Source organism: Pelecanus crispus, chromosome 9, assembly GCF_030463565.1.
Source record: "Pelecanus crispus isolate bPelCri1 chromosome 9, bPelCri1.pri, whole genome shotgun sequence".
Taxonomy (NCBI): domain Eukaryota; kingdom Metazoa; phylum Chordata; class Aves; order Pelecaniformes; family Pelecanidae; genus Pelecanus; species Pelecanus crispus.
This window is the reverse complement of record NC_134651.1, coordinates 364,955-391,476: the sequence shown is the minus strand read 5'-3', so window position 1 is coordinate 391,476 and position 26,522 is coordinate 364,955. Positions and strand designations below refer to the sequence as shown.

General features: G+C 38.8%; 1 protein-coding gene across 6 annotated transcripts in view; it reads right to left on the bottom strand.

Moving 5' to 3' along the window:
* Nucleotides 1-490: 490 nt before the first annotated feature.
* The window catches only part of RNF13 (ring finger protein 13), a 46,004-nt gene continuing 19,972 nt past the window's right edge, over nt 491-26,522 (bottom strand). For 5 of the 6 annotated variants that reach the window (XM_075717172.1, XM_075717171.1, XM_075717174.1 and 2 more), the window contains 6 exons: nt 25,395-25,482; nt 23,423-23,513; nt 22,014-22,119; nt 17,916-18,009; nt 4,518-4,598; nt 1,259-2,749 (listed from right to left, as the gene is read on the bottom strand). In XM_075717172.1, coding sequence (XP_075573287.1) covers nt 2,385-2,749; nt 4,518-4,598; nt 17,916-18,009; nt 22,014-22,119; nt 23,423-23,513; nt 25,395-25,482 — 825 coding nt within the window. In that variant the 3' untranslated portion in view covers nt 1,259-2,384. Of the gene's footprint in view, nt 1,038-1,258; nt 2,750-4,517; nt 4,599-17,915; nt 18,010-22,013; nt 22,120-23,422; nt 23,514-25,394; nt 25,483-26,522 lie in introns of those variants that run through there. The other variant, XR_012831337.1, reaches the window with a different exon arrangement.

Here is a 26,522-nt window from a genome sequence, read left to right as displayed (position 1 = left end):
ATTATCCAGCAAGTTTTAATGAAATATGCAAGCTCTCCTTAGAAATGTTAAGAGATGCTTAACCTTCCGAAGTATTTCTAATAATAAAATGCTATTCCTTCTTTAATTGTCATTCTTACTGACAATGGCAACTGACAAGTAAACTGTGTCTGCGGCACAAGGGAGGCATGGCCAGGGGAGTATCACTACAACATTTACTACCAAGGCCTGCTGAAATAAAATACAGATGAATACCATCAGAAAGTTTAGAAAATGGAACAGTTTTTTAAAGAAACATATACTATATTTGGGACAGAAATAGAATATCCTTTGCTGCATGCATTTTCTCCATACAGCATGGAGAATAGCAGGTGAGAAACTGGTAAAAAGAGTGTAACTTTACTTTTTGTCATTGCAGCAAATACTACAACCAGAGTTACATATAGCACATGTTATAAAGTTTACTTCAGTTCATGGTTCTGGATCTCTTCAGGTTTTGGGGCGCCTGAAATACAACTACAAATAAACACATGTACTCATACAAACGGCAGGAACCTATTTTAAGAAACATCTTTCAGCTTAGTAAGTTTTCGGAAATCATTTTTCACATTCAGACTTAACTAGACATATGCGAGCTGAAGTGGAATTGTACACTGTGAAAATAGAACAGTACATTGTTTGTCATTAACCCCACGGATTGCTGGTGGCAGTGGTCTGAAGATGAATCATTCTTTCACTGTGATCCTTTTACCATGCCTCACTCTGCAAAATAAACTTTCTCTGCTCTTAGCCAGTCCCAGGGAATTGATTTCCATTGCCAGGCTGAAGCAAGGAGGGTGTAGTTGCACGGTGTACTCAGTCAGAAATAACAGACGGAAACACCTCACCTGCAGTCGCCTCAGTCCAGGTTTGTTTCTGACTCCCAGAACACAGGCTCGCAGGCTGCAGCTCTAACCATGGGGGCAGGAAATATTAACAGCACTGCGGTCTTCCTTCCTCCCCTCTCCCCCGTACAAGTTACATGTACAGACCCAGATTGATTCAAACCTCTCCTCAAACTAAAAGTGAACAAAAATTAAGGTTTCCTGTGTAAGTCAGCCCTCCTGCATGCAGTGCTGATCAGTACAGCACTTTGTACTGTGATAGGCAGCACAACGTAGGTTAATGTTTACTAAGGGATCTTAACAGTCACATGTTCTGGATCTTTAAAAATACTTTAACCTTAGTAATAATGTAGAAGAGTACACAATGAATGTAAGTAATGCAAAAGTTCAATAAATTCCTTTTGATACTTAAAGTGGAAAACATGTTTATTAACATTCTTTCAAGCTTTCCTTATTCAAGGCCATATAAAAAAAATCTCTGCATTTTGATTATACGTATGTTTACTTTCTACATAGTTACAGAGGTATTATATAGCATTTACTTCTTTCATGATACACTGGTAAGTACTGAGTTCTGTTAAACAGTTATAAGCACTTGTTTTCCAATCAGGTATTTGAAAAGAACAATTTTTCTATATACATAGTTTAGCAGACTAATGCAGCATAAAATGCTCTTTAGTAAGAGGTATACGAGTTGAGGATCAATGGAATACTTACCTAAAATTATTTTTCCGTGAGGAACAAAACCTCTGTTTTGGTCACCTCCTCCCCCGCAACTCCCACGTCATCACTGGAAACCAGACTACGCCACAGTAGCAAGTAGGGGTAACTGATGTCTTTATGGGGGATCTTACCTTGTGCACTGCTCAAAACTAAACTTGCATTCTAAGTCTCCTTATCCTAGGAACTGCGCGATGGAACTGCTTAAACTCAGCCAACTGTGGCAAACTCCAAAGGATTATTTGGAATCACTGCTTTGAGATAGAAGTGGAATTTCTTCTGCTTTGTTTTGATACACCAGCATATAGAATATTGACCTGTTCTACATTTTTCTTTCAGTAGTGGTGACAGTTTTTAGGAAAACTCTATACAAACATGCAAATACATTTTTTGTTGGGCTTAAGGGGTAACACATACCATACATGTAATAAATATTGCTATCAGTATGACCCAGTTGTAGCTACAGGATGGAAAAAAATGACTTCCAGATAAATCCCATTTCAACAAGATACATTTAGAGTCTGTGTGATATTTCTATTGATATGAACTATTAACATTACTCATTAGCATTGTGAAGTCCAGTTAAACTGTTCATTTTGGAGACGACAGAACGTGTGACTGAATACCTGAATCAAAAATAAATCTATCTGTAATGATTTAACCATAGTACTACTACATGAACTGCTGCTCCTATCGAAGAAACCAAATGGATTACAGATTAAAATATATTCCCTACGTAAAGGTTTGTAAAGTATAGCCTGAAGAGCTCTTTTGTTCATACACTATTCAGCATTAGTAGTCTCAAACAGTATTTGCCACTCTGTACTCCCTTTCGTCATTGGGCTGTAGTTGAACCACTACACTTTCTTCGTTTATTCCATTTTCTGCATCACTGCTATCAACATTGTCATTGTCATCTTCCTCATACTCTGAGGACTCGGTCATGTTCTGATGGGAGTGAGATTCTGACAAAGCCCCGAATGACTGAGTACTAACTGAGGCTAACGGTCTAAGCAAAGGAGTATTTTCAGATACTTCATTCTCTTCTTGACTACTGTCTGTTTCGGAGTCAGAGTCCCCCTGGGAAGGGACCACTTTCTGCTTACACACAGGACATGTTTTTTTTGTTTTTGTCAGCCATGGGTCCACACACTTGCAGTGATATGCTGTTAGGAAACAAAATACAGGTACACCATTATCTAAGTGAAAAGAGCAAGGAAAACTGTTAAATTGTATTTATGTTTAGTAACACAGGAGAATTTTAGAATTTAACTCATACAGAGAATTTTAGTCACAAGTTTGTTGGCATGTAGAGTGTCCTCACATACAAAACACCTAACAGATTAGGATCTCGGCCATATGGATATATGCAATAAATACCTATTTCTTCTGAATGAATCTGAGAGCAGTCCTGCAATGGGCCATATTTGACAAAATAAACTTTAAAAACTTCTCGAGGAATTACACCCACCTTGCAGCACACACGCCCACCATCGTTATCCTCATAGTGCCTCTAACCTCCCCCCAGATGCACCAAAGCACCTTGTTATTAAATAAAATTACTGCATGATTTTGTGGATTTTAAATCAGGTCTACAGTTGGCACTGCAACTATACTGGCCTTGTTTAAAAAAATGTGTTTGAAAGTGTCTTAAGGTATTAAAAACGTAGCTCTGCTTATTAAGAGACTTCTACCTGGCAAAGAGCTAAGTATTTACCAGGGCAAGCATTTAGTACCTGTTCAAGCACGTTAGTAGCATGTTCTCCACGAGAAACAACAGTGGTATTCTGGGGTTTTTGTTTTGTTTGTTTTTTGTTTGTTTTTAATTTGTCAGCAATCTGATATTGGTGATCAGGTTTAATTAACTTCACAGTCTGTAGCTGGGACAGATGATATGGATCTGTTCTTTCTCTTCTGAGAACTTTCTTTGTCAGCCTGTTTTGAAATTGTTTTTTATGATGAGGATCTACAAAGCTCAGTGTCGTCTGCTGTGTTCACTGTGGATAACACTGTAACATCAGTTGCCTCTTTCTTTAAATCTCTTAGTGATGTGGTATTTGCTGTTGCAGTGTCTGGTCAGAGCAGGAATTTAATGAGAAAAAGCTGGGTAAAACTGCACCCAGCCAAAATGGCTGTAATCTAGTTAATGGACTGGGACATAGAGAGAGGGTCTCAAGCTAGGAAGGATGAATCCTATCTTTCTTGATAGATTTTACACAGCTTTTATCAGAAAAATGTCTAAATTTAGAGATGCTCTTGGGCCCAGGCCTCTTCCAGATTTCTAGATGATATATAAGTTCTTAAAATGCTTCTTGTACTTGCATGCAGTTAAGAGCAGTCTTGTACATAGATACGTACATGACTACTAGATATACCTTTTGCAGGGGGCTGTATTTGAGAAAGACTGTTAAGACAGTGCACAAGTAAAATTTCTGTCACAGTAAAAATATTCCACTAGTTTTTGCACCAACAACACTGACGGAATTCCAAGTGCAGTCAAGGCAGTGGTCTAGATGGCTTCAGGCTACGGGACAGACTATATCCCTTCATCCATATCTCTGTCACTAATAGCTGAATTATGTTTTATGGTTTAATTGTCTTGGAGAAAGTGAAAGCCTACTTTTTTTTAATGTAAAAGGTAACTCTGCAATATGTTTCCATATTAAATACAGACATTTAGGGGACAGTGTCAAGCCCAGATTTTCTTTCATGTGTATGTCCAAAGAAAAACGCAAAGGGAATGCTAGCCTTTTTGCTCTTAAAAAGAGGAAAAAAAAAAGTTTGCTCTTTTCCCAATTTGTAGATACACTCCTGCATACTAGCAAAAATAAATTGTATACAGCAAGCAATAAACCTATTCACTGTGGGTTTTAAACATGGTGTTTTAGAGAGCTGTTTTAACACAAATACCAAACCCAAAATACAGCTGCTTACCATGAGAACATGGAAGGATTCTGAGCTTGTCTCCATCCTCATATTCGTCCAGACAAATGGCACATACATCGTATTCATCTCCTACAGCACATAATTGAGAATCAGTTTAACTTTAAAAGATTTGCAACAGACTCTTTCAAACACACGCATACAGGTTCTCTTGGTTACTTTCACAGGTTGAAGAAACTATTACTCTTCCCCATCCATGCAAGCAGCAGGTTCTTTGAAGCTATATAGCTGACTGCTATATTTCTCTCCTTATTAGGACTATAGCTCATTCACTTTCCCTTCAGGTTAATAAAAATGTTTGAAACTGTGTGAAGTGCTATGTCTATAATATTCTATCACTCTTATTAAAAGTAAGATAAAAGGATTTAAAATATAGGATTCACTTTACCATACAGGTATTAATGAGTTATTGAGAAAACTGAGGCAGAAAAATAGCAACAAAGACAACTGGGTAAAAAAGCAGAATAACAATCAAGAATGATAGTCTAGTCACAGGAGAAAGTTACATTATTTTGGAATTCAAACCTCACAAATAAGACATACATTACTGACAGTATTGACATTATGTACACTGTTTTTAGAAGTCAATTTATTCCTGTTTTCTTTTTAATCAAGGGCTTTACAACATGGTCCTTTCATCAATCCAAACGGTTCTTTCCAGTTTCCTGGAAGACCCTGGCCTTCTGAAGCTTGCAGTTACACCAGCAGCTTATGTCCTTGCTGTCGTTTAGCCCCAGTGGGCAGCTCAGCCCCACCAGCTGCCCGCTCACCTCCCCCCGTGGTTTGGGGGAAGAGACCCGGAAGGGTAAAAGTGAGAAAACCCGTGGGTTGAGATAAAGACAGTTGAATAGGGAAAGCAAAAGCCGTGCACACAGGCAAAGCAAAACAAGGAATTCACTCCCTGCTTCCCATGGGCAGGCGGGTGCTCAGCCATCCCCAGGAAAGCCGGGCTCCAGCACGCATAACGGCGACTTGGGAAGACCAAGCGCCATGGCTCCGGATGTCCCCCCTTCCTGCTCCTTCCCCCGGCTTTTCTTGCTGAGCATGACATGGTGTGGGATATCCCCTTGGTCACTTGGGGTCAGCTGTCCCGGCTGTGCCCCCTTCTTGCCCACCCCCAGCTGCTCACTGGCGGGGCAGGGCAAGGAGCAGAACGCCCCTTGACTCTGTGTCAGCACTGCTCAGCAACAACTAACACATCCCTGTGTTATCAACACTTCTTCCAGCACAAACCCAAAACATAGCCCCATACAAGCTACTGTGAAGAAAATTAACTCTATCCCAGCCAAAACCAGTACAGTCCTTTTCACAGGTGAAGTTACTGCAAACAAAGTTGTAAAATGCCACAGTTTTCCACGTCAACTTTCTCCTCCTAACCCGTGTGTCCTTGAATACTTGTATGCAATATTTAGATAGACTTCTTGTCACTGGACACCACTGGGAAGAGCCTGGCTCCATTTTTTGCAGCCTCCCTTCAGCCATTTATATGCATCGGAGAGATCCCCCTGAGCCTTCTCTTCCCCAGGCTGAACAGTCCCAGCGCTCTCAGCCTTTCCTCATAAGAGAGATGCTCCAGTCCACTAATAATCTTCGTGGCCTCTCACTGGACTCTCTCCAGTAGCTCCATGTCTCTCCTGTACTGGGAAGCCCAGAACTGGACACAGTACTCCAGATGTGGCCTTACCAGTGCTGACCTTATTCCATCTTTGTTTCCTTAGCTTCAGAAACTTAAGTCCAACAGCCTTCAGACTTACCAACATCTGGTACAACTGCTGGAGCTAGAAAACTTCAGTAGAAAATTCAGCAGAACTTGTTCCCCAAACATGTACATTCACAATGTGTGTGCATGTATGTTTCTCGATATAGTTGAAGGCACTTGCTCTTTAGTCGAATTCTTCAAGGGTGCCACAATATCCTGAATAACAACATTTCTTGCAGATCTCTTAGTTTCATACATATATAATGCTTTTCACGGTTATACAGAGAAATTTTTGTTGGCAAAGGGGTGGAGAAACTAGTGAAGAGAACAGCCTAGAGATGTTGGCAAAAGACGAAACAGTAGAAAGCAGAACAAAGCAGTGAGAGAACAAATATAAATCCATGGAACGTTTCTTAAATTTAAACCATCTCTCTCAACGCATATGAATTCAAAGACGTCTCTCTCTGGGCAAGGACAGAAAGTCTTGAACCTGTTGGTGCCTTCCTGTCCCCCTTGAATCTTGGATTCTCTTCTGTGAAGCATATACAAGCTCAACAGAAGGGGAGGAGAGTGCCCTTTCCAGGAGTGGCCCATAACATAAATTAGGGTGCTTAATGATAAGCTACATAAATAAAGAGAAAACAGGATCAAATATAGTATGGTCATAGTAAAAGTAGACAATGCCTTTGCAAACATTTCTAGAAATAAGAAATATGGCACATTTTATCTATGTAGACTTGGATATAACATTCAGTAAAGTTCTGTGTTTGAAATGATTGCTCCTAGTCAGTAAGACCAGCAAAGATTAGTAGAGGGAGCTGAATAAATGGAAGTTAACTACTGGTGGTGCTGGAAGAAGTTCATTAGCCTGGAGGAGAGTTACCAGTATTGTCTTTTTACAAAATTGCTTTGGAACAATATTGATACAAAACCAAGGACTATATCAATTGTACATATATGAGACATGATTAAGTAGGCATCACCAAGAGGGGAACAAGGACAGCACAGAAAAATCTGTAAATCTGGAATAATGGTAAATGAATGAAATTCAGTACTATAACATGCAAGTGCATCCATTTAGGGTTTACATCCTTGGGAATTTTTAGCTGAGATTTCATCAGTTATAAACAATTGAGAAGAAACAGAGTGTACTGGTTGATCACTACAGTGTTCCTAATGTGATACAACTTGGAAAAAGAAAAATGCAACAGCAAGAAGCATCAGAGCAGTCCTTCCAGAAGCAGTTAAGTACTGTTCAGGAGTCTGTAATGTGGCCACCATATCCTCAAAAGATTAATTCAAACAGAAACAAAGAAAGATTATTATGATCACATACCAGAGAAACTATCATGCAAGAAAAATTAAAAAAAAAAAAAAAAAAGCCAGATAATCTAACTATCTGAAAGCTGAAAGGGGATTCAGCTTTCTCTATGAACACCACAGAGGAGCAATTACCATGGACAGAGAAGAGAGAGAAGCCAGGGGGTGGGGTGGGGTGGTGGTGTTGTAGAAGCCATCATGTGAGCCGGAATCATTAGGTTGGAAGTGAAAAGAAAACTTGACCATTGGAGTAGTGATATTCTGAACTAGCCTTTCAGGACCATCAGAAGATAATCATAGTAAAGGGCCAAACCTCCCCCCTTCCCCAAACCTAGTTTTGGGTTAAGGCTTTAGATACGTGACACAGGAAGCTCCTAAGAGAATACCATCTGGAAGGGGATGGAAACGGACATCTTAATCCTAGAAGACAATGGAGGGAACTGAACCTAGATCCCCCAATTCCTGTCTAAGACTGCCAATTACTAGGCTATACTATTAAAGGTGAGTAGTGCAAAGTACACCTTTTAAAATAAAGGGGTATCTACATTTCATTTTGAAAGGGGCCGTATATCATTGTATGTCTTGCGAATATTTCCCTGATCAAGCCTTGAGAGGGACTTAAGCAGTGAAAGTGTCCCTTGTCACTGTTTGGACCCCTTGCTTTGACACGAGCTGGGTTGAGTTATCTGCTCAGCTCTGTCGAGGCTGGGAAAGTTCTGGCCATGTGCACAAAGCCACTGTATCTGCAAGAACTGGTGAACTCTTCTTTCATACGTCTCTTGCAACTTAGACACATCCAATGCTGCTACTCACTATTTCCAGACGGTAATTCTCCTATTATGCCATTAGCACTTTATTTAGACAACTGAACCTTACTGTCCAGTATTGCGCAATCTCTTCACAAGCAGCTGCTTGCTAGGGCTACACACTCTCCTGACCACAAAGCGTTCTTTAGATGCCCAAACCATAGTGTACCAGAAAAAAATTAGTCTGGCCCAGCCCCTCTCTCCCCCTCTTAAGTCCTCCCTGTCACACTGCTAGAAGGGCAGACTAAACTGCAAGCTTTCTTATCACTTGACTAACACATGTTTGGTTGAGGGACTGGATAGTTACAGGGTCAAATGATCCACTGCGTATTTGTACACCCTATCATAAGGGCAGTCATCTGCTCAACATGTGGTGCTAGGGTGCCTGCATCCTGGTTATACACTTTGTGATACATGGTCCACCTTGCCCAAAGGATGGACACCCAGATAGAGCTTGCAATATCCTGGGGGTAGCCCCAGAGAACTGTGTCACACTCTGCATGGTTTGGCTAGGTACTTGTAACAACAGTCCTAGCCCACTAAGTCTGCCCATTCCCAACCTGTACTGTCTTCACAGCAGCTTCCAAATTTCCCAGTGCTCAGCAGCTTACATTTTCATCACCTTCACTACTAGCTAAGATCCTGGGTTTTACCATATAGCAGAGGAGCTAGGGAAGTAAGGAGATGTAGATCCCATCAGAAAGAGTACATGCAGAGGAGGGTCACTCTCTCATATACCAATATACAAATGGGAAAAGGCATACAGCAAGGCAGAGACCCCTGCCAGAGAAATGAGGCCCCTGTGATCTTGTCGCCTCGAGGTAGAAGAAAGAAGGGTTGAGACAGCGTATTGTTCCCAGTGCCTCTCAGGGCAGCTTTCCCCATCTCCTTCCAACCTCTTCTAGTTCCTTCCAAATTCCGCCTAACCTGAGCCCCATGCACCCACAAGTGCTACCTCATCAGTCATCCTCAATTCTCCACTCCCGTTCCCTGCAGCGTCACCTTAATCCTCTCCCCGTAAACTTCTATCAGGTCTTTTCTGGACTATCTGCTGCACTAAAACTTCACTGCTGCACATCACTGAGGTTTGGCGTTGGAGATGTCAGGTTTAAGTGCGTAAGACTGACGTGTGCTAGGGCTAGAGGTAATAGCCACAAGAATCTCTTACATACTTACTTCACCTTTCAACATACACTTACCACACGCAGTAATCTGTGACACAACACCGTTCAGCACAAATTTAGATTTTTTTGGTTCATAGCAATTCCCAAATTACTTCCCAAAGCACTGTCCAGATTACATACATGAGACTGAGATCAACTGGGGACAAAATCAGAGCCACAGTTCACACGCCAAGCTTGTTCAGAACAGTTGACATAACACACAAGTTGTCAAAGCGTTGTTTTGGGGAAAAGGTGGAAATAATTGGGCAGATTTCCATAATGTGTAGCTGCAGCAGGCCCATGTTTGGGTCATGAGCTTACCCTATGTTATAAAGAAGCTTGCAAATGAAGGAAGCAGGCAGATTTTACATTCCTCGTAAGCAACATCCTTTCACCACAAAAGCTCAGACAGTAGCAGAGCTTTCCTTTTACTGTAATGAAACTAGATGGCAGGAGAGAATTTCTGGAAACTCAGCTCAAAATTTGTTTTGATACCATGCTGCTAAACCCAATGCTTTTCTACAGATGGCATTAGCTACATTAGGTATTTAGAGTCAGTTTTCAAAGAAAAAATTAGTTTTTATATGCAACTCAGCATGGTTGTTCTGTATCTATTTAGTAGATGTAAGGAGACTAAGTACCTCACAGTAGGAAAACGAAGAGCTATGCACCAGCAAGAAAGGGGCTGAGCTTTCCAAGGAAGCTGCAGAAAGCCAACAGAAGCAACAGCAGTGACTCATCAGTGAGGTAGAGGCGCAAAAGATGAATCACTATTGTCAGCTCAAATTGCAAGTATTACATGAAACTCAGGGTTTGGGGAAGAGAATCAGCAAAATGAAGTTGTTCAGTGACAGAAAAGAGGCAAAGATGTACTATTTTTCTGTTTATGTGTTCAGAATAAGATCACTAATAAGTAAAGCGCAAATGGTAAAAATTCAAGACTTAAAGTTCTAAAAAAGCAACTTGACCAGGATTTTTCATTAACTGTGTAACAAAATACTTTGCTGAGAAAAATAAACTTTCTTTGCATGTGTTAAAAAAAAAAAAAACCTTAAGCATTTTAATTCCAAAATGCAGAAAAAGGTCAGTCAAATTCAGTGTAACAGCTTTTCCCATTTAGTCTGTAAACAATCTTTAACTCATGTGATTAGTCTTGATCATGTTTAAATACTTTCTCATTAAAAAAACATCATAAAAAACAAACTGAAGAATTACAGTAGTAGCCTAATAGCATCCATATGTTCATACAGAAATAACTGTAGCTTCAGCTTTTAAATAAGGACATGGCTTATAATCCACATCACCAGAATAGAAGGCAAGCTCTCCTCTGCCTTGATTCAGGCTTTTTGCAAGCCTTCTTTTTCAGATGTGAACAAAAGCGAGCTAAGAACTGAGCCAGCTCATTAACAATGGGGCTGTTTAATTTATTTGAATTTGTGTTTAGCTGCATTATTAGCAGGTGCCTTTTGCATCATTCCAATGTCGAAATACCACTGACTATGATGTAAAAAACCAAAACCACATAAGATTGATTTTTGTAGTTCAGATAATTATTTTACTACAGAATCCCATATTGTTGTGCACACAGTCCTCTGAAATCTATAGCAACTAACAACCTGTAGACTTAAAAATTTTCAGTATAAAGCATGTTCATGGAAATAGTTCTATTCTGGGCTTTTCTAAGGGTGCTGTCAATTTTTTTAAAAATATATACAACACCTGGTGTTGTTTATCTAGAATCTCTCTTCTACAGGGTGGAAAATACGGACTAGGATCTTATGCAGGATCATGACTATCATGTGTTGCTGTTCTGCTAAAATGATTTTTTTTTTTTTTTTTAAGGACTTCAATATTTCAGAAGTACCACACACGCAATTGAAACTTGGCACCTATTAGAGATGAGAACAGAAGGAACATATAGCACATGAAGGGCAATCCATTGTGGTACTAGGTATATATTTGGAAGGTGGTAAGGGAAGCCTACTTGCATACAATTCTTTTCTTGCCTCATTCATAAGGCTTGCTCTTGTATTCCCTCCTGTGCAACCTAAACTCCCCAAATTAGCAAAGGAATGCAAAATGAGCCTCTCATTTTACCAAAATATTGGTTACACTTGATTTCTTGTATTTTATGATGGCCATGACAGAATTTCTAATGAATCTATCTTTTGCCTGTGCCTAACGCTTCCACTTTAAAAGAAAAAAACAAACAGAACAAAAAAAACTTCTAACCTTCCTCCCTTCTGAAGGTATAAGAACAACAAAATATTTTAAATAGTACTCAATTACATAGCAGATATGAAACCAAGGCACACAAGATATCCGTAGAATATGAGTTCTTTACATTAGTAAGAGGATTTCTCTATTTGTGGGTGTAAGACATGCAAAAAAGCTATTCACACCTATGTAATAATAGGCTGATCTCTAATCCAGTAAGGTCTTGTCACCTACTACCCAACATCAGCATTATTATAGGTAACGCTAAATAAACCAGCCAGCCAGCAGTATGGGTACAATTAACAAAGACACAGCAAACTGTTTAAATTACAGGTTTGCTAGAGGTAGTGGTTTGACAGGGAAAAAAGAAGGGAGGCAAGACTGCAGAGGTAAGTGAAGAGGCACATCTGCAGTGTGCTTCACTATCAGCAAAGATAAATTGTGGAGATTGGTATATATGCATGAATTACATTGCTTTCATTACAAATTTTTTTAAACCAGAAAGGCAACAAAAGGAAGATAATGCAAAAAAAAAAGCATAGCGTTGATAGAGCATTGCAACATTAAGTATTCAATTTCCACAAGAGCACTGCAAAGTAGTAAATATTCTCAATCCTACTTTATAGGGATGAAAAAGAAAGCAGACAGATTAGAATTATTTTATCTTGGCATGCAGTAAATCAGAGTAGAAGCTGCAACTCAGGACCTCCCAGGTCATAGGTCTATTCCCCAAACAACAGAAATCCATGATTAAAACCAAATTCTCATCTGTTTCCCAAAAGATAAATTCCAAGGGCTTCTGCGGTGGCACAGAAAGCCTGTGAAATGTCGTTCATGTTATTTTTGTTAGTACGTGTTATTCAGCATAAAGACAAAGGTGATGACCACCACTGGAAGATAACACTGCTGTAATTTGGCATTTCAGAAAATAAGCACAGTGGACATGAGAACCACTTATAAACCCAGTTTTCCTGATAGTTACTATACAACAACTGGAGAAGATAAAGGGAAAGCAGGAGAGAAAACACCTCATGGGCAGGTAGGAAAAGTCAGAGAGATGAAACGAGTCCATCACTGCCAGACCTATATCACTGAAGTATGAGTTTTTGTCTAACGTAGCAGTGAAGTATTTCAGCTATAGCTTTTTTTAAAAAAATACTTCCTCTCTTGCTATGACATACCTTCTCTCCATTGTTTCTATTAGTCAAACCATGTTTATGGATCATTTATAATCAGCCCATTATTATCATGTTCAACACAGAAATGAATGTTAACCATCAGTCAGTACTGTCAATCATATCTCAGAGGAAAAAAACCCCACATTCAAATAATACAGCTGTCTCTTTTCCCCAGTAGTCATTCAACATGTATAAGGAAGTCCTGAAAAATGGTAGCACACTGTTCTTGAGTAGGCTTATCTCACTGAGGCACCCCCCGACAAATGAACAGGCAATTCAGAAAAAAACAACACAGCGATAAAGCATCACATCCATTTTAGGCCAGGTAAATACAGACAAACTTTTCTCAGTAAGGCTGATGCTGAAGTTCTCAAACGTGGAGGCCACAGATCCACCCAAGAGCACATTGGCCAAGTGCAAAGGTATTTGTGAGCCCTGGCAAGGGCAGGTATCCCGGCCTCCCCTACCCAGCGGCACAGCCCCGTCTTTCACTGCACTTGCCACAAGCCCAACGCTTCACCTGCGCCCACCACATCCATCAGCTGCAGTCCATCCGCGGCATTTAGCCGCTCATCACACTAATTAATGAATGCTGTTACCCAGATGCTTGCTCCCATCACAGCTTGGGGAAGGGCGGCAAGCCCACACAGCAGCCAGGACCAGAAACGCCAGCCCCCCTCGGCACCGAGACCTGCAATTTCTCTGGGAATGCCGGAGCCTGCTTGGCTCCGCGTCTCCAAGTTAGCTTCACCTCCATGACTACATGCCCCTCAAAGAACAGAAGATTTAATTTTTAAAAGGGACACTTCGCAGACATCTTTTTCTCAAATACCTGTTACTGTATGTTAGAAGCTGCCTCAGAACCACCAAATATCAGGGGGAAAAAGGAAGTATGGAAACTGCTGCAAAATAAAGTATCTTGCTTCAATAAACCGTGTATGAAGTGTCTTTAGTAAGCAAAATTATCTTCTAGCTACTTGGCACATATAAACTAAAAAAATATATTTTTAGAAACATAGAATTCTCCAGCCATATATATGTGTACTTGTGAACCACGAAAAATGCAAAAATAAAACCGCCAAGACTTTGGTAGACCTTATGACTTGTTTTCTCTATCAGACCGTAACTGTACTGTGCAGTCAAGCAGATGGGTCAGTAATGAACAGTAATTAGATCAGTTACAATCCCATTTGCAGGGAAAAATAAAAATCAATTTAGAAATACACAGTAAACTGCAGAACAGCATTTACTCTGGGGCAGATTTTTAAAAGGCACTGAGATACATCTATTTCTCACTATTGCTCAATCATATGTATCTGCATATAAAAATATGTACACAAGAATTCAATACACATGACACTTAAAAATATGTATTTACTTAAAATGACATGTACTCTTACAGCTTTATTATTTGTCACAAATGTTGGGGCTTTTTTCTGTGTCTACAAAGCATTTCAAAGCTGACTGTCTAAAGTTAAACTTTTCTTTCATACTTAAACACCTAACCAAAAAACTCAATTTTTAGAAGCCTTGTGGATGTAGCAGCTCCCAGATTCCGGATCCTTTATCAGTCATCTAACAACTCATTCAGGATCCTAACTTTGGATGCTCAATGTAGAAAAAATTGCTTCGTTTGTTTTTAATTTCTTAATAATAAGCCCACACATCTCTCTGTTTCGCAGCAGTCTATCTTCACTAAATTGATGTTATTTTCTTTTCTACAGGAGTGAGAGGTTACACTGTAATTTCATTGCAGTTAAGATCTAAAAATCTTTTCAGTCTTGGCCTAGATTCCATTTTAGTGTAAATTTAAGCTAGCTTGGAAATAATATTATGTATTTCTGAAATAAATTCTACAACACCTACCAATTCACAAAGTTTCTAACCTATATTTTTTCTAAGCTATTATTCTTCAGAATATTCAGATTTGCTAATGATCAAGTTACAGGCACATTAAATGGATTTGTCTTTTTTGCTGTGTTCACTTTTATTATAAAGACATCATACAAAAGATATCAACTCCCACTGACTTGTCTGTGACCAAAATGTAATCCATTTTGTAAGGAACCACAACACAACTGCCACAAAACTCTTTCAATGTAGAAAACAGTTTGATACAGCATACACTGCATTCTGTGGAATTATTCAAAGGCGAGGCTTGTTGATCAGGACTTTGCAAAGATAGTCAGTGCCACATCTTTTGTTACTGCATTCTCTACTCATTACAGAAATGCTAAGTGCCTGATCTAAAGCCTGCCGCAACTAGTAAAAAGTCCCCATGCGTTACAGTGGTATTTGACTCAAATCCTCTTTAGAGATGATTCATGTATTTCCTGTGTTAACAATTCTTTAGGTATGTCTGCAATCACCCCTACAGAACAATCATCTTCATTACATCATCGTTTGCCTATCAACCTATTAAATTCCAGAAATCCACTAAAGCCACCTTTCCCTTAAAAACCCTTTTACAGCACAGTGAAACCATTTATTAGGCAGTGATTCATGATACAAGAAGCAGCGCAAAAAAGAGAAGAACCAGTATCTATGGTGTCTTAGCTTCAGTATTTGACTAACGTTTCAATCTGTTTCAATACAAACAGATTTTTAAGAATACACTGGAGACAAAAGGAAATCCAGCATTCCTAAAATCAGGATTATAGTCCACAGGATTTACTTTCACCCATCCTTCCAAAGCAAAAGGTAAGATTGTCTGGATACATCAAGATGACTGAAGTGAATGGATTTTGCAATAACATCTTGAGAAATCCTATCTTTCACAAAGAAGCGTGAAGCAATATATTTTTACTGTAATTCCCAAAGGTAACATACTGCAAGTACTGGGTCAAATTTTGCCTTTTTAGTAGAAGGACTTAAAGAAACTAACGTAAGGGATTAATTTCACAGCAGTAGAGCCAAAGTGATCATTCACTTAAAGAAACTGAAATTCTAGTTGAAAAAATAAGCTTTTTGTTATGTTTTTCATAAGCCACTGAATGCAGTAGTTACCTGGATATTTACAGCCACGTTTACTTTACAATGACTGACTGAGCTCCAAACAGTCCATACTGTGTAAGATTCAGCAAAAGCAAAGAGGAAGGACAGTGAGGAAAACAGCAATAAGATATTTTAATACACTCGCTACTTAGTCATGTAATTCTAATACAGTTAGTACAGATGCGCACAATTAACTGAAAAAAGACATTAACTGACTTTCTTGAAGAGCTTTTTCCTTGCAAATTTCTCTTTAAAGTACAACATAATTCACTTTGTATTTTTATTCTAATTAGATTTTGTAGGGAATCATTAAGAGGAAACAAACTATTACCTTTACTGGCTTAAGATAAATTTTTAGAGTTAATTTTAAATCCATAGCAATAGGTCGTTATAGCAAGGTTCAGTCAACCCTGCAGAGGAAAACACCCCACCACCACCATGAGGCTGACTAACATTGCACAAATACTGTACCCGCTCAAATTGAACATCTGCTCTGCACAAAGTGAGAGCAATGTCATTAATAATGCAGGCTGGCTTTATCAAGGGCAAAGAACAGTAAGTGGTTCTACCCTTGAATCCAGGCATATCCCCTAACACGGTCTTTGTGCCTCGACAAACACGTTCTCTATTGACACGCGTTACATAGTAATCAATCATTCCAATTAAGTACTTTTTCCACCTTTTCTTCTCGTATCTTGCAATAGCTTGTATGAATGAACAATCGGATGGTAAAATGGTCACACATTTAAAAACCAAAATGGAGAAGTAGCAGATATTTTTCTACTTTTTAGGAGCAGACTACAACAGAGAAGGACTTAAGGAAGCTATTCTATTTCATTGAATAAAGTAACTTACTACAGCTTTATTTCTCATCTTGTCATTAGTTCTTGCATAAAATTAATCACTACAAATCATCACAACAGCAAGTATTTTGGCATTAAGTTTGAATCACTCTTGACCTCACAGAAGTATCGTGATTGAATGAAAGGACCACTCCTCTGGAAAAGCAGATAAATTATACCCACAAGATAAGTTTTGGTTTTATAGTCTCTACAACGCCAGGCAACTTGTGTGCCACTAGTATTGATCAGTTTCCAGACAAATAATCACCGAATTACAGAACAGTTTGGGTTGGAAGGGACCTCTAGAGGCCATCCAGTCCAACCCCCCTGCTCTGAGCAGGGACATCATCTTCTACTAGACCAGGCTGCTCAGAGCCCCGTCCAACCCGACCTTGAATGCTTCCAGGGATGGGGCACCTTTCTGGGCAACCTGTGCCAGTGTTTTACCACCTTAGTTGTAATAAAGGTTCTTCCTTATATCCAGTCTGAATCTTCACTCTTTTAGTTTAAAACCATTACCCCTTGTCCTATCACAACAGGGCCTACTAAAAAGTCTGTCCCCATCTTCCTTATAAGCCCCCTTTAAGCACTGAAAGGCTGCAATAAGGGCTCCCCAGAGCCTTCTCTTCTCCAGGCTGAACAACCCCAACTCCCTCAGCCCGTCCTCGTAAGAGAGGTGTTCCATCCCTCTGATCATTTTTGTGGCCTCCCCTGGACCTGCTCCAGCAGGTCCATGTCTTTCTTGTACTGAGAACTCCAGAGCTGGGTGCAGTATTCCAGGTGGGAGTTCCAAATAATAGAGATAATGCATCACGGTGACTGACTGCCATGGTCACTGTTAATGAGTGCGCAACAAGGAAGTTGTGTGCAATTTCTGTGCTGATTTTGTGGTATATCATTCTATGATTCTATATTAATCAACATTTTAATTCTCAGCCACAGTCTGCATATGGTGTCTGCTCTGCTTCCATTAAAGAAATGTTAGAACTCCTCTATTTCAGTGAGAACAGGGTCAAGTCAAACTTTTTGTGTGCTTTCACTCCAAACTCTACCATCTATTTCAAATGTACTCAAAATTATCTCCAAAACTACAAAGCCCCTCAATTTGCAGGTTTTTTGGTGTTAAAAACAATGGGGTCTAATTAGTTAGAAAAAGAATGATCCACTTGCCTTTCTTAAATTTATGTACAGGAAGTTTCTTAAGCTGATCCTTCCTAAGCCGATTCCTTCTTGCTCTGTGTCTGTCTTGCACGAATTTTGTGATCTGGAAACAGATGCAAGACAACATGAACAGTAAGTTAAAACAATAAAAGAACAATAAAAGTTTCGATTTATGAGTCTTCACAGTAAGTTAGTCAAAAGGGAACCCCAGCTCAAACTGAATCACCTCTTCCCTTGCCTGGACTGAAGGATGAAGCCAAACAAGCCTAAAGGACGTTCTCGATGACCATAGCACTTGAAACTGAAAATACACAAGCTTTTTCCGAAAGGAAACAGGGGAAAAAAAAAAATGTCCATACTATATAAAATAATGGCCATTGCTGCAATCCTCTACCAAGGCCCATGTACAGTGGGATGGCACATTTCAGAGCAAAACACAATTCATTGTTTGACTAGTTTTCCTCACAGTTTTAGATTATTACAGCTCTTTTAGAAGATTATTCCTATGTTCATCAGAACTGTTTTCATAGTATCTAGATGTAGTTCAGGGAGGAGTAAAGGAGTTACTTCAAACCATAGTTACTTGCTGCCTTCAACTACACTAAAGATTCTGTTTCCACTTTCTTAATAGTCCCTAATGCTATTTCTGTTCAGTTTCTAATTCTAGCAACTGTGATATGAAATTCTTTTTCAAATATGATGACAAACAAACAAAAAAATGGCCTTAACCAAGGCCATTTGAGTCTCTTGAAATTTGCAGAGGTGCTCTACACCTACCTACACTGTGGATAAGGTAAACACTGAGAGAGTATTAATACTATAAACAGCATTAATCTCTCTCACTTCAGGAATCCCTGAAAGGCATCGATATACTTCACGACAGATTATTTTTTTTAAAGTATGAATGTATGTATATTATGGGCAAATATTATTAGGACCATTTGAAACTGTAATTGCTTTCAGCAAAGTAAAATTTATTTACCCTTCTACATCACACCTGGCTTCACTTTCTAAGCATAGTTGTATCTAAACTGTTCTTTCAGACTCTTTTTACCCCAGCTAAACAATGAGCTGTATGCATAAACTGCAGGTTTTCTACTGTAATTCAGACACTAGTAACAGAGTCTCACATTCATTTCTTAGTTAAAAACAAGATTTCCTGAAAGAAGCAAGGCCAAACCCACAAATGAATGAGGGCCAAAGCTAACCTGGAACCTCCCTGGGATCAAGTCCACTGCACCAATTAACTGCCCAGTGCTCTAATCTATCAAGATCTCTCTGTTGAGGCCTCTCTACACTCAAGGCAATCAGCACCTCCTAATTCAGTATCATTGGCAAACTTACTTAGCATGCACTCAACTCCTGTGTCACAACCATTAATAGAAACATGGAAAAGAATTGGCCGTGAAGCTGAACCCTGATGAACACCACTAATGATGGCTGTCAGCCAGATGTTACCCCATTTACTACAACTCTTTGAGCCTAACCCTTCAGCTAATCGTTCAACCCATCGTACTGTGTACTTGTCTAGCTTTATGGCAGACATTTTGTCCAGAAGGATACTGTAAAAGACAGTATCAGAAGCTTTGCTAAAAAAACCCTGAGAACAAACCAACCCAAAAAACCACAACCCCACACATCCACTGCCTTCCCTTCGTCCACTAGGAGGGTAACCTTGTCATAAAAGGATATTAAGTTAGTAAGCACTGACTTTCCCTTCATGAACTCATGTTAGCTTTGACTGATGACCGCATTGTCTTTCAAAGGTTTTTCAGTAACTCCCAGAATAATTTTACCAGGCAGCGAAGTGAGACTGTGTCCTGGTTTCAGCTGGGATAGAGTTAGTTTTCTTCCTACTAGCTGGCATCCTAGTTTTGGATTCTAGTATGAGAATAACGCTGATCACACACTGATGGTTTAGTTGTTGCTCAGTCCTGCTTATGCCAGTCAAGGACTTTGCAGCTTCCCATGCTCTGCCAGGGGCACAAGAAGCTGGGAGGGGGCACAGCCAGAAGAGTTGATCCCAACTGGCCCAAGGGCCATTCCATACCATACGGCGTCATGGGCAGTATGGAAACTGGGGGGGTTGGCCGGGGAGCAGCGATCGCTGCTCGGGAACTGGCTGGGCATCGGTCGGCGGGTGGTGAGCAATTGCATTGGGCATCACTTGCTTTGGATATTGTTATTGTACTGTTATTATATTGTTATTACTATTACTACTATTTTACTTTATTTTATTTCAATTATTAAACTGTTCTTATCTCCACCCAGGAGTGTTTCTCACTCTCACTCCTCCGATTCTCTCCCCCATCCCACCAGGGCACGGTGAGTGAGCGAGCGGCTGCGTGGTGCTGAGCTGCTGGCTGGGGTTAAACCACAACAGCCCTAAAGACAAACACTTTACAGATTTGTTTAGCTCACTCCTGTAACACTTGTAATGCCACTTTTGATGCAGAAAACTGCTGTCTCCATAGCGAGGGCAACATCTGCCATTCTAAGGAGAGGTGGCCTTTCAGTGGGATTAGCCTGGTGTTTGTTCCATAACTAGTTCCTTGCTTAAGTGATTGGTGCAAATTAGTCCGTAATTTAGTTCATTTCTCAACCTGAAGATGACAGCACTGAAGTCCATAAGGAATTTTTGCAACTAACTTAACTTCATCTGAAAACAAAAGCAGCTGAACTGGTGAAAAACTCTGAAGCAAAATATGAAGAAATATCCTAAGAGTAAAAACCATCTCTTATTTCTGAATTTCAACAGTAGTGTTCATGATAAAAGTCAAGCTCACACTCCTCAGTTTTCATGTATCCCCCCTCCTTCATTAGTTTTGTCTTCAATGGTAACTTTCTAAATAGCTCTTTAAATAAGAGACCCTCTAACTATTCTTATTGCCTTTCTCTTCATTTCCTAACTAGTATCTTTCTGAAAAATGACAGATCAGTGCTTCACACTGTATTTTGACAGGGTGCAAAGCCAGTACTTATGATTTTCAAAATGATACTACAGTCCCTTTCACAGCCTTCTTCATCCAACCAATATTTTGTTTGGATTTTCAGCTTCGGTGCACTCTAAGCAGATTATTAGTGAAACTGAAGTTGGAATACTGATGGTCTCAGAACAACAGATGTTCACAGAATATTATCCCTGGTGACTGCTCTCCTTTAAAAATACCATCTCTCCTTATCTCAAACCGCTGACCTTCAGGATACAATGATAAGGCTATACGTTCACCTAATTAACTGAGACAAAGTCCTCTATGATCAAGGTTATCACCAGAAGGGTCAGACAAAGCATTGGTGAATTTGACATCCTCTCTAGCTGATCACTTCTGCTTTGTCTTCAGAGAGCTGCTGCAACTTTGATTGTGCCAAATGTGCCCAGGATTGTCAATGAAATACATAACTTGCAGTGCAAAAAATGCTAGCACAGAAAGAAATATTTTAAGAAAATGTTATACAACAGTTGATGCATTACTTTTTATCAAAAGTTTAAATAATGAAGTGGTCAGAGACCAGCAGAGATTCCAAAAAGCAGGATGCTAAGTATCCTGAAATAATATATAGCTATGTTATTCCACCTTTTGCAGGAGACACGTACCCAACCAAGAACCTCTATAGGTAATGTATATGCTGTAAGATATATGCTATATGCTGTAACAGGTTCTTAGCTTGCTGACTGATTACTCTACCTGCAGTAAAAAAACAGTGAGACCTGCACTGCGGAACAGAGGGACTAGCGTTCATTAAGCAGTACAGGTTTGGTAGGGTGGGACATGCTCTCTGTATGAGAGCACAAGGACAGGTCATTCTTTATGGGGCGAAAAAGAAAGCGCTTGTGCAGTGGAAGACTAGTCGTGAGGACAATTCTTTGTAAACAGTTACATGCCAGGTAGAACGTCCTAAGGGCTCCTGATATCCCTTTGCTAAAATTCTGCACCTGTTTATTGTACTGTGAAAATAAAGGATTACAAGGTAAGCATGGTACAGGTATGTACAGTACACAAAGCTTTCGTTGTTCCTTTACTGTATCCCTTCATTTCACTTCAGTAAGTGACAGTTCTATGATGGTTTGTTTGAAAGAAAAAAATGTTATTTAAAGAAGGAACTTACCATAAATATGACGATGAGAATAAGACAGATCCCTACAATTATTAGGAAAGGGATTAAGTAGTACTCCAAAGGAAGACTGAACTCTGGGATTAACACAACATGGCCACTGTGGGGGAAAAAAAAAGATAACGCTTTCAAAATAGGTTAATGAACAATGAATTAAAGAAGAAATACAATAAAAAAAACATTAAAATAAAAGGTTATCGCTAGACACACTAAAGGAACACCTACCTGTGCACAACAACATAGAGAATTCAGCTGATATCCACATAATGTAAAGCCGATTAAATAAAAGGACAAAACAATGTTTCTTAGAACGTTTTTGGAGTTAAAACTACTAACTGACTTCAATCATAAATAAATCTAAGGCAACCAGGAAAACAACCTCATAGCTGCTTTGATAGCAGAATGAAAAAATATAACATGACTATCAAAAGATACTGTGAAATCATTCTTATTTACCAAAGCATTTTGGGTTATATGGGAGGTTTAGTTTCAAATCATGAAGCACAGTAAAGTGCACCCTTTGTCCTCTGAAGAGTCAATAAATTACAGTACAGGAGCCAAAAATCTTCCTGGAGAACCCGATACAGATGCTGGCAACTGGGTATCTGAATACTAGTATTTATTGATACTTAAGGAAGTAAAATCCCATTATTGTTCTGTTGGCACAAGCAGTCAAACACAGGTACATATGGAGCCACACTTTACTTATCAAGCAGTTTCATCAGCAAGGTGTCTACTTAAGAATGACAGAATCTAGTTCTTCTGATTAATTTAGTGAAAGGACAGAGGGATCTGAAGAAGCAAGATCATTACACTAATAATACGAAACACACCTCCTTTTCCATCCTATTCAAGGTATATACTTTAACAATCATCTTCTCACAATTCTTTTTAAAGTTTTAAACTTAAAAACAGAAGCAGTGCAAACTTAATCATGCATCCTGTTACAATTATCTTAAATGCATCCTGCAGATTCACCTAGCATAGGAAGTTCTCTCCGACTTGTTCTAGAACTACTAATAAAGGATGATTTTTTTAAAGAAAATCCCAGCATCTGACTTCAATGGGAACTGACATGTACTGTAAAAAGAACACACCCTTAGATCTGAAATACGTATGCTCTCACAAATATTTCTGTGATTCCTAAATCATTAGCTAAACTCGTATGTTTAATGCTATATGAAAATGAAAGGAGTAACATTTGATAAATATATGGTAAGCCTCTTGCAAGAAAGCAATTTATATTAATTTTTAAAATGCTTTCTGCCCGTTGCTCTTGGGCAGAAGGTTTCACCTGGAATACCTATAGCCTCTGTCATCACATCCTATTTTAAATCTGTAAGTATTAAAAGAAGCATTGACTTAATGCAAGGAATAACACAGCTGCATGTGAGGTATCTTACCCCTTTTCATAAGTAAATTCTTCTTTAAGAGAATTAGCTGACGTCTCGCCAATGAAGACAGAAGGAATGTCAATCTTCTTTAAAACCTCAACTGTGTAAAAAAAGCAACAAAATAAAACTATTATTACACGGACACTCTATGGGCACTCTTAGACATAAGACTTGATCATTATGAGACTATCACAACGTGAAGACACATTTTAACATAATGACATATAGACTGATGCACATGCATGCTACTTCTTTACATCATGTAAGAACTGGTATTATTTTTCCTAGCAAATACCTAGGGACTTTACTACAGGTATAGAAATCAAAATTCTTAATGGAGTACTTAAAGGGAGCATAAACCTAAAATATTTTGACAAAAAGAGGCATCGTCAGAGTAAGTTTAACCAGAACATCATTCTTACTCAGAGACTTGATAAAGACACACAGCTTCATCGATTTCCAGAATTTTTGGCAACTTATATGATTTTGTGACCTGGTACTGTAAGTTTTAAATAACCTTTCTTCCCTCCTTTTCACCTAAACATAAATGAACACACTGGAAACAGCTGTGGCTAGAAAAACTTCAAAAAGAAGAAACGAGAATGAACAAATCCCACATCTTTATTTCAGTCTCAAGGTACTGGATAGAACTGTATCCCCCTTCTCTGCTTACTAGTGAAGGCAATAATAAGCTCAAAAGATGCAGCACAAATGAAAAATTATTGAAAGATAAATCCATATTCTAGAAAACCTTCTCCTCAGCTTCACTTTATATTGATTTGCACCTCTGACTTACACTTCACATTTAGTGGTCAAAGTATCTTGAGTTTAGGCAGTATCAAAGCATTCAGGTTTCCCAAGGCAAAAGCACACATGGCTTAATGTCACCTCACACTACCCAAGCCTGCATGTGTTGTGAACTTGTTCTACATTTTGATTTCTCAGTGAAACCTGAAAATAAGATTAACACATGTTGGGAAGTCATTAAAAACACTATCACGTAGCTTTCTGGGCTACTGAGCTGCCATTTAGCTTGCCGAAAGTTCATTTCCTAGTTTACTCGATGGTGTTTCCATTTGGAAAGGATTTTTTTGTTCTCATTGATGTTCTTATTCCATATTGAGCAAGCTCAAAAACTGGACAAAATAAAGAAATGCCACAAAGAAAGTCGTAATAGCACCATAGACAAAAAACACATACCGTACAACAAAACCAACATTTTGACTAGATTACAAGATGTTCTGAACATATTCACTCCATGAAAGGTTAAAATCGGAACAGCTAGCATCAGAATCAGAAAATGGCGCACTGGTCTCTAACCATTCTTTTTCCAACTGAAAAACTGAAAATATGTACATGTAATATGTATTCATATGAAATTAGAATCCATTTGTCCAAAGGAACAGAAGAATGTATGCAACAGTGCAACAACAAAATGGAACCACTAACAAAGCTAAGGAGTCATATTTCAAAGTTTGATTGCCTTCCAAAAGAGCAGAGTTTTTTACTTTTCCTATATTTCTACTTAATTAACACCATATCAGCTATTTTCCACATCAATCATATAAATCTCTCTCATAAATTTAACCATTTAACTCAGAATAGTTGAACTAAAATTTAAAAGAAAAAAACAAAAGAAACACTCAGGGAACGTACAAACTTAATGCCACAAATAATACACAAGTATACATATATGTTCCTATATGAACATCTCCCATTTTAAAATGTTAAAAGCAGGAGGATTTCTGGTTGGGGTGGTCTTTTTCTGGGGCTTTTTGGTGGTGGTGGTTTTGTTCTTTTGGTTTGGTTTTTGGTTTTGCTTTGGGGGTGTTGCTTGTTTTAGTTTGGGGTTTTGGTCTGGGTTTTTGGTTTTTTTTTTTGAGAGAGCTCATCATAATACTTTATACTGATTTTAATACTGTACACTCTAGTGGGTGAAATGATTTTCAAACAGGAGAGAAGAAGTGATACCTGTACTTACTGTCGTTGGATCCCATGCTTATGAGTTCATCAGAATCAACATTGTGAACTATAGCTGCCTTGTATCCAGCTCTCTGTGCATTTAAAACCTGTAAACCATACAAAATACTTATCAGAAAGGCTACTGCTTTAAAATACAGTAACCTGTGTGTCCTCTCTAAGACAAGTAACACTTACAGGAAGTTATAAATATTAGCACAACATCATTTGCACTTATAAAACAAGTGTCACCTTTCAAAATAAAATAATTATTCTTACACTCCTGTAATTATGTTATTCTTCCAGAAAAATCATTTAAAATTGTCTGCAGACAGACAGTTTTTCCATCTATTAAAAACAGGATTAAAAACTTTCCACGGGTAGATTAAAAATTATATTTAATCATAATTGAAAATAAGGGCACTAACTTATTCTGGTAAACTAGAAATTACCACTTGATAGCTCATGAAGTCACACGAGCAGTATCTTTTCTGTGCCTTCAGAGATGTAGAAATATCTTACTTGACAGACCAGGTATCAGAAGTTTTCTCATGGAAAAGTACAAAATTATAAATATGGGTACAAAACTATAAATATATTGCGTACCAGTTACGTTTCTGATACATACTGGCTTTTTTGTCAAGACAAGCAAAGCCTGAGGCCCACGTAAATGGCATTTGTTACAACTATTCATCTTAGATATTGCTTCTAATGCATCCACCACAGTATAAAAACTCATCACAAGATGCAAAAAGCACTAGAGAACCTTGAGGAACACTTGTGTTTCATCCTGTATTCAACCCCCGTTTAAAACTATGTAGTAAGTTTGACTATAGCTGGACAGTCTTTCTCTGAATTGAGCTAGCGTGGGACACAGCGATAGCTTTTATTTCCACTTAGATGCATGTATTTAAGGAGACTGTAATGCAAATGCATATTTATGTAATGTGCAACCAACCAACCATTAAGTACAACTGAACAAAAGATCACAGCTTTAACCACCTTTGACACTGGAAAACAGTTACAGCACTTGGATATTATGGCATCACAACAGCTTTGTTAATCAGTCAACAAATACTAACTACAGCACCACCCTTACAAACACACACACGTACAAACAAATTTTATGGAACCCTGTCCTATGCTAATT